This window comes from Coenobita brevimanus, chromosome 43, assembly GCF_032717465.1.
Source record: "Coenobita brevimanus isolate Jiangsu-jjx chromosome 43, ASM3271746v2, whole genome shotgun sequence".
Classification (NCBI taxonomy): domain Eukaryota; kingdom Metazoa; phylum Arthropoda; class Malacostraca; order Decapoda; family Coenobitidae; genus Coenobita; species Coenobita brevimanus.
The window spans coordinates 32,139,541-32,149,180 of NC_136996.1; the positions used below are offsets into that span (position 1 = coordinate 32,139,541).

The window sequence follows — 9,640 nt, forward strand, 5'->3', positions numbered from 1 at the left end:
AAATGGGCCTAAAATTGCCATCTCTCCATCAAAAATACTGAGTTAAAGCAATACATTTACTCCGGAATATGCCAACTTAGTCATAAAGAATTGGTATAGAAGGAGTGTACAGCCATATCATAATCTTTTTCTGCCACTGAGTTTTGTGTAATATGCTGTAAATAATGAAAATCTGGGCCAAGTTATTTAAAAGAACCATAATAAAGTGATGCACACACGAGAGCTAAGGCAGTCTGGATATGCAGTAAGAATGTGTGAGAATAACTGGATGAAGCATTGTAAAACATGGGATAATTTTTACAGAGTCATAACACTGCATTAAAAACCGACTAATGCATGTGGATGGGATCGTACCTGCCAGGAGACCATGGAAAACATGGCTAAGACCTGAAACGGTACCTCTGAGTTAGGAACATAAATGCTATGCTGCAAAAGTCTGTGCTGCTTGAAACGCTGCTGCTAAAGGGATAACCAACTGAAGCATCCAATTAAAACTAAAAAACTATATGCAAGAACTTTCTGGTGACGTTTTTAATGGCATCTTTACTCAAATTGGATGCCCCTGATGTCTAAAGTTCCCAATGAGTAATATCAGAATTCACCTGCTACTGGATATGTTGGTAAGCTAGTCTACTTACCATATAACCACGAGCAGGAGATAATATGAATATGCAGAACTCCCTGAAAACCACAAAAATATCCACACTCCGGCAAGCACTCAACACAAACGTCCTCCAGACTTTGTTTACCACTTGTCCGTTTACAGAGAGCAATAATATGTTTTTCATAGCCACAATGCAAAAAGATTCGCACACAATATAGTACTGCTAGATTTATGAGATAGATAATGTTCTCATTTTCTGGCAAAATTTCAATAATAAAAATATTACCCAATCGTGGCAATTCACAGTCCCAGCCGGGCAGCCGCTGGGCAATTTTACATCATCCGAACACCATTTCATAAAAGAAGTGCTTACATTAGCACCTTTTGTTAGCAATTAGCACAAACTGAAAATTTGGGGGCGAATTTTACACAAAAAGTTAGTCTTACGTAGCTAAATGGGTAACCATAACTATCCCTTCATTCATCTGATCTCAGCATCGAAATCATGCAAGAAGTTGCAGACATACCCGAGATGTCGCCCACTTTGCAATGCATCTTGTAGCTATCATGCACGTGATTGCATGGGCAGATGTGGTCTAATTTGTCACCTTCTTTCCTTTCTCTCTTTCTAACACTTCAAGACACTTGCTTCCCACAATTGGTTACCGGATATACGGTTTCCTTAACTTACATCACCTATATTTTTCTATTACAACAATAAATAATTCAGTTCTTCTCTCTGGCTTTCATATCCTTTATTATATTTTTTCCCCTTTTGATTTGCCTTTGTGGGTACTTGCTTCTTCACTTTTCTGCTGTTAGAGGCTAGGTGAAATCTCTGGACTTAACTTTGATTAATACTTCTTTAAGTATGGTGGACTGTTATAAAAAGGAAATTCCAGATTCAGTTTTACTGATCTAAACCTTAAACAGAGGCTTGGTGACCACAAAGAACTTAACATTTGCTACTCTAATGCAGATGCCTCATGTCCTGGCCTGGGTCCTTGTCAGCATTATAGTTCAGCAGCATGTCTTTGGCCACAGTGTCCTAGTCCTATTCCTCCACATCCTCTGAGTGTGTGTTGTAGTAGTAGCCAAGCCCTAGGGCTCAATTGGACATAAAAAGGTGGATTGATGGATAGGCAAGTGGAGGGGGGTGTTTCCTTACTTCATAATTTAAGGCTGAAGCCAAAATGCTGCTGTCTCTTGGCCATAAGTATTCTCCTCCTTGACACACACTCCCAGTGCTTTGTTCCATTTGCAGGGATCCCTTCTGCCTTTCCATCCTGGCCAATTAGGGGTCCTCTCTGCCTGTCCATCCTGGCCAATCAGGGGTCCTCTCTGTGTGTCCATCCTGGCCAATCAGGGGTCCTCTCTGCCTGTCCATCCTGGCCAATAAGGGGTCCTCTCTGTCTGTCCATCTTAGCCAATCAGGGACCCTTTCACCAGAATTAACATACATGATCGCTTCCCTTTCCTCAAAACTAGCCACAACTTCAGTCCCTAGTATTCCTAAGAGTGCCCTCATCTCTGGTTTCCCTGTACCTTCTGGATAATTTCCAAAAAACCTGAGACTATCATCTCACCCCTGACTCAAATGATGGTAATTACCACCTATGCTGAATTTTTTGGGGTCTTCTTGGATGTCTTCCATACCAAAGCTCCTGCTGCTGCAATATCTTGAAAACCTCTCTCTCAGATTCACTACCAGACTTGATGGCTGGATGTCCTCCACAATAATGTTGCAGAACTCTTTGCTGTCTTCAAGGTCCTGCAGTTCTTCCAGTCTCAATTAGTCCCAAAAGATGGTTCTCTGCATAGATGCTTGGAGGCTCTTCATCTATTCTCTCTTAGGTCCTGATCAGCAAGATATCTGACTTAAGACATCTAAGTCCTTCTCAAGCACTTCATACAAGATGGCTGGGTATGTCACCTTCAGTGAATCCCAACACCAGGAACCAAAACTGCAAGAAACTAGTCATTTCATCAAGGCACTCAGAGTCTAGATAGATCAACACAAAAGGGTTTGTGAATAATCATTTAAAAGTCTTAGTTAGTTTAGAATTCTTCTACTCAGTTTGACAAATATAAGTGAACCATCAAAGGCAAACCCACAGTATGGTACAGAAGCATGTTAGACTAAGATGTATAAAGATTTCGTGACTGTCTCTTGCAAAGGAAAAGTACTAACTTAAATATATCTAGATTGAGTCATATCCAGGCTGAAATGATGCACTGATAATGCTGCTTGAGCCATCCTAGAAACACAAAAGAAACTGACCAGTGCAGTGGAACAGTAGCATTACTGTATACAGTACAGTATTGTATATGGACCACCCTGTATTTTTCTGTTTATTGTTGGACACTCCAGATTATTTTACACAGGTCAGGGGAGAGTTTTCACATTGATGAGTTTGATACAGCCACCATTAGGCCTTTAATTATAAGGGGTTCCCTCAGCAGCATAAAATCAACTGATGGCAGCAAGAAATGGAATGAACAGATCTTGAATTTGGCTCACCGTTATTTTGCTTTTGTTTTTTTTCTTGGAGGGAACAGTTTGCGGATTCCTGGCCTTTGGTTCCTTCTTCCTTGCATTAAAAAATTAATAAAAAAATATATATATATATACAGTATATTACATCATCACACAAACTGGAAATAAGCATACACCAGAACTTAGTGTAACTGTCTACTATGTTCATCATCCATTTTTCTGCTCCAAATTTACAGCCCTTGGCACCTCTTTTTAACATGACAGCGTTCGGACTGACTCTATCGGATAGGTATATATGAAGCTACAGCACATGGTAAAACCTTTTGGCCTATCAAATGAGGCCAGGATTCTGTGAGCTTGAACGATGAGTGAATGGAAGCGAGGCCCATTGAACTGGGCAAACTTTGGCCGTCTGGACGCTGCTATTCCTAACCCCGCCCTAGGGTGGGAAAGGAGGTCTGGATGGTGGTGATGATGATGATGATGATGATAAATTTACAGCCACATTGAAACATAATATTAATTACACAAGGTAAAACAAATTCATCTAATAAAAAATGACATTTAATGATTCACCTTACATAATAAATAGATATAATAAGTATAGGGTTAGGATGAATGTGTTAGCGGGCATCAAATACAATGAGTCGTGTTGTACGTTTCTTGTATAGGATGCGGTAGCCACAACTGCGACACCTTACAGGATCTCGGGGGCGCATCTCATTTTCAGCATGGCACTCTGGGGAAGGATTGAAATATGTACATTAACTCATTATGTTCTTTTTACTCTAACTACTTAAAATTACCATCTTGAATGCTGACCCGTAACACAAGTACAGTACAGTACAGTCTCGATTATACAAAATTCATGGGACTTTCAAAACTTCGATCAATCAATTTTTATGTATAAGAATATACAGTAATAATATACAGTACGGTACTGTACATACCTGTACTTACGAAAATACACCCCCATCATCACAGAAGTTGTACATGTAATATCACATAATGTACATATACTGTATCACATAAAATACAAGAGAACAGTACTGTATTCACCAATCACACATTTCTGGTGTTCAGAGGAGATTCCATGGTAAAATCCAGTGACAAACCAGTAACGTAATCAAGGCATTCGACCACCACCAGCCCACCAAACACCACTCAACCTTCACCATAAAAGCACTTAATGCAAGTTACATATTTCTATTTTCTGTTTCAAAGTAAGTACAACTCTTTTCCTCTTGTTTCCACCACTCTGGTTTACTTTGGGAGGAGACATCGCAATACACTTAATCCTCGTAAATTGCGTGTTCATAAATCACGGATTCGTAAATCATGGCTAGGTGGCCGTCAGACTGCCGGCAACCTTAAATCACTGTTAAGTCACGAAAATCACGGATCTAGGCACCCAAGTGGGCCTTTTCTGAGGAGAACTGTCAACTGCGGCATTCAAATTGAAAATCGCGACCCAACAACCTATCACCGCGCGTCCCTGGTGGCATATGTGCATACTAATGCCGCCATGTTGTTGTTGTTCTTGTCCCGCCAGTCCGCACACTACAGACCGTCGCCGTAGAGTACGAGAATTACCTGCCTTTTTTGTGCAACTTCCCCCCGCCTCCTACCTGCCATGGCCCCTCCTGACCCCCCAATGAAGCGCTCTAAGCAGTATGGCGTCAAGAAGCTGCCACAGTTGTTGTACAGTCAATGTTTGGAGCTCATTCGTCGTGTTCAGAGGGGAGAAGTTTTCAAAGCTGATGAAAGAGTTTGGGAAGAACAAGTGCTGAGAGGTTCTAAGTTCTTCCCAACACCACCCCACTCCTTCACTTAAGCAATTTCGTCATAGGATTAATGTGAGATCCCTTAACATGGCTTATTTCTATTTAATACATGCACTGAATATTCCTAAATTCGTATGTTTGTGTTTGATGGTGCCTAGATAGGTGTGGGTAGGGTGCTGTGGGGGCAGGATGGCCAAAGTCCAGACCCAACTTAATTTTTCACATAAGAGTTATTATTCATAAATCATGGAATTTGTAAATCACGGCAGTGGTCCAGACCCAAATTGCCGCGATTTACGAGGACTGAGTGTATATACAAGACAGGGCAGGGCACATCCAGACACAATGTAAATATGGCAGGTAGCCCGGCACTCACCTTAGCTGAAGCATCGTAAACTATCATGGATGGTGCCAAAAGAGCCTGCCAAGTTTGAAATTTCAGTAGGATCTCAGATTTCTTTGGTAAATTGAAGATTTATTAGCAAAACTTTCAGTTAATCGTAATTTCCGGTTCAAAGATTGTCATATACTCGAGACTCTACTGCACAACACTATGATAAAAGATGGTCAAAAATAAATAAACACTAAAATATGATGCCAGTCACAAAGATGCGCTATGTAAATGATGTAGGGCTAAAGCACTGCCTTTTTGTTACTAAATATTATGAAATATGCTGCAAAGTACAAAAATCTGTGCCAAATTAAGATTAAAGAACTACAGTAAATATATGAGATGAATTCCAAAATACAGTGCACTCACTAGTTTCGCGCAAATTATACGTTCGCGAATAGCAGCTTTGCGACGCAAAGGAATGTTCCTTTGCAAGAGTCTTGCGATTTTACTGGGAGTTTCATGAGCACCGGTGGCAAGTGACTGCACGACTATGCATCTCCTCAGTCACTTGTTCACAGCCACAGCCCTCATGTTTGTAACGTCACATCCTTCAACACTTTGTACTGCTGTGATCTCATGCTTACAGGACTTTCTCTCTTGATTCTCTAGTTCGCGTGTTGTGTAACATGTCTCACAATTACACAATGAGCAACCAAGGCGCTGGGAGTTCAAGGAAGGGCAAGGATACCCGGGAGTACCATAAGGGTACAGTGGTGGCGGGAAGCAGTGAGGGTGCAGGTAGTAACTAACCACCTCTCCTAGCCTCGACCTCATATTCAAATTTCATCAAGCAGTTCAGCCTATGTGTCAATGTTAGTAAAGTCTTTAGTATTACGGTTCTGTAATATAATATGTCTGATTAATTGTATGTAATTTATAGTAGGGGTATTGTGTCATTAAAGGGTAGCTAAGGGGGTATGAGGATGCTGACCCCAGAACCAATTACGCCTTATCATATGTAAAGTATACGCATAAGTTGAGTGAGTTTTAGTTTCGCAATGCGATTGCAGTACCAATTAGACATAAAATTAGTGAGTGTGCTGTACCATAATTTTTTCAAACAATTACTACAGTACCTAGGTCTATGTTATACAAAATTTTATTTGTCATTCTTTGTCTCCAGATGTCCACAGCTGTTGATGATGTTGATCAACCCCAGTCTGCCTGGCAGAGTAGACCCATCAACCACAAATAAGTAAATGTCCCAGAAGGGCTGTCCTGTGCTCTTACCCTTACTCAGGAGGTCTATCTACTGCCAGATGCCTCAATCCTGTATGGGGTGGCCACAAGCAAATCGCCTCCATGTCACCCTGTCCAAGGCCATTTCACTGCCCTGCTCCCAGCTCACACACCCCTCTCTTATATACCTCTCCACTCCATCCCTCCACCGCATTCTCAACCTCAACCTCCCTCTCCCCCTCACTCGCATACATTCTCCTCATCAGTTTCTCGCTCTCCATCCTTTCCACATGGCCAAACCACCACAATGTATTTCCCCTAATGCTTTTTATCACATCCACATCCACACCACAATGCTACTTCACTTGATTTGCTAGTCTGTCTCTCCACGTAACTCCACAAGTTCCTCTCATATAACTCAAGATGTATTACTGATACACAAAAAGGTATATTTAAAGACTAAACTAACCTCAGTTAACTGAACCTATAGATATATGATAAGCTATTACAAGAGAATGGGACGTTTTGGCTGGGGATGTACAATCAAAGATACAACTATCTTCCCAGTTATGTCTAGAGAAAACTTACACCTGGAAAAATACAATGAAAACCCAATCTCTACTAGTGCATGTTTCCAGTGGTTCTATTTTTCTGCTATATACCGGGTATTCATCAAACTTTGGGAACATAGTTGTGTCTTAGACTGAACAATGACACTGCTGTTGCACATGGCAAAGTAGATATCTACAGTAAGAGTTAGGTTAGATGAGTTTTGGTTAGGGTTTTAAAACAAATTTCCACATATCTGTAAGGACCCTTGAGAAGGGTGAACGCACAAAATCACCAAAGATATAAAGTGAACGCAATTAAACCAACAGAAAAATACTTTTCATTATGACCCACATCCATGACTTCAGATGAAACTTACTTAAACACACACACACACATATCCCATACACAAGCATATCTCATGCACATAAACACAAACCCTTACCTCCACACACATACACCATGGCCACAACCTTGGGTGCCTCTGGTTTCTCCGGTTTCTCCATCACGACCTGAACTGACACTCTGAAAAATGAAAATTGTATATGTATCAGAGTACCATACAGTACACAGAAATCTTATACAAGAGAAGGACCACCACTGAACAAACCAAGGCACAGAAATACCATGTGCAACAACTTTTATGATGCGAGAACTGTTAACAAATGGATTAGTCTGCCTAAACATGAAGTGGGCAGCCCAAGTGTTAATGCACTCAAGAATAGGTATGATTAACACATGAAAAAATCCCTGGGAAGAGGCAATCCCTATGAGCTCTAGCTCCTTAGCCTCTTAACCATCACTAAGGTAGGCTAACACTGCCAAAGAATTAGCTACGCACAATCATTCGTTCTTAGCCTATGAGTCAGCTCGAAGAGCTTGCCGTACAGAATTAACGATAATGGGATACCTCATACAAATCCATAGCACCTACCTTGCTGGGACAGTACAACACTCGTGTTCTCTCAATCTCGTGCAATTCTGCAGCTGCAGACACACTCGAAGAGGCACTGCTGAGGCAACAGTGTTGTTTTCTTGAGCAGTACGATCCTAAAAATAAAATTGTTTACTTGGCAAAACTGTTAATGTATCACTTATAGTTGCATAAAAAAATAAAATCTTATAATGTAAACTAAAATATATCCTTAACCATATTTATATTTTTTCCCTCGCTAAGCATTCAAAGAAATCGAATTGCTTTGAAGGGTAACGCAATCGCTTTCAGGTGACTCTCGCTCAATGCAAATCACTCCACGCAAACTCCCCTCATACAAACTCGTCTTACATAAGCTAGCCCCGTTACAAACTAGTCCTCATACAAATTCTCCCTCTTACTGTTAATGAACAGTGAATAAAATTCATTTTAGTGTAGGTGATCCCGTTTATGTCTGTGGGCGTAGTCAGGATTCAGTCTGAATGGTGAGAATGAATGTGTAGAGAATAAAAGAGAAATGATCATTGGCGTAGCCAGGTCTCGATGGATGGGGGAGCCAAGGTGGGGCAAAGCACTACCTTAGGAAGAGGGACACAATGGAACACAATGTACTCACATTAAATAATCGAAATGTCAAACAGGGATGTCAATAGGAAGGAGGAGGGCTGAGAGTCTGGCTGGGGGTGCTCAAACCCCTCCTCCCCTCTCTCCAGCTACACCACTGGGTACAAGGGGATAAGGAGTACCCCTCCGTATTAATAGGGGATACGGCTTACCCCCATTATTTTAATAGGAGGTATCACCTAACCCCAATATTTTCATGGGGGTACGACTCACCCCATAATTTCAACAAAGAAAAAAATATTGTTACAATTTTGTGGGATGTCAGATAGATCCTGCTCGACCCCTACCCAGGGGAGTAGTTGACTCTGTGTGTGTGTGTGTGTGTGTGTGTGTGTGTGTGTGTTAACAGAAGATACTGGATGCGACCCTGGAGACAGGTGGTGCATAGGCTACAGATGGCCGTGATTCCGTCCTGAGAGACAGACCTAGTTTAGCCGGTATATCGTCTAAGACAAGGTTATTATGAAAGAGTGTGGCCTGAAATGTTGGAGATCAGCTGCTATTTGTAATTAACACAAGTTTTATGAAAATGTAGAGACAGTTTGTGCATAGGCTCTTTGACGTGATTAGGGCTCTGCCGCGATTTACCCTGCTCATTGGGAGAAAGACCCGTTTTTGCTGTTATACGAGTCTAAAACAAGGCTGTGGAAGACAGACCTGAAAAGTTGAAAGGTAGGCTGTTCTTTGTGAATTAGGCAAGTATTGTGAAAATCTAGAGGAGATTGGGCATGGATCTAGGGGGGGGGGGATGTGGGGGCCGTACGTTCCTCCTATTTTCAGCGAACAGATGATTACTTAAGAGAACTGCGTAATTTATCAAAATATATACAGTAAATATATAAATGTTATCACAGAATCATTTCAGTACAGAGGGATTTGGTGATAATTTTGAGGAATTTGGTACTGTGCATGAGTTCCGAATACTGATAATTCGGCCATGAGTCACGCCCCCTTCTCTCCTCTTTCTAAAGTGCTGGATCTGGCCCTGTGTCTGTAAATTATGTAATACACGCCATGACGACCATCACTTATCAAACGACTGCCTCTGCTCTCTCGGTTTTCGTGCATTTTCACA

The 9,640-nt window shown here is 41.3% G+C and overlaps 1 protein-coding gene across 1 annotated transcript; it reads right to left on the reverse strand.

The window, feature by feature from the left end:
* Window positions 1–3,666: 3,666 nt before the first annotated feature.
* On the reverse strand, window positions 3,667–8,047 carry Polr2K (DNA-directed RNA polymerases I, II, and III subunit Rpb12). Its single transcript, XM_080270792.1, has 3 exons — window positions 7,942–8,047; window positions 7,453–7,532; window positions 3,667–3,840 (listed from the first exon to the last, which is right to left on the reverse strand). The coding sequence occupies exons 2-3, from the start codon at window positions 7,511–7,513 to the stop codon at window positions 3,725–3,727; spliced, it is 177 nt and encodes a 58-aa protein (XP_080126918.1). The 5' UTR covers window positions 7,514–7,532; window positions 7,942–8,047; the 3' UTR covers window positions 3,667–3,724.
* Between the last annotated feature and the right edge of the window lie 1,593 nt (window positions 8,048–9,640).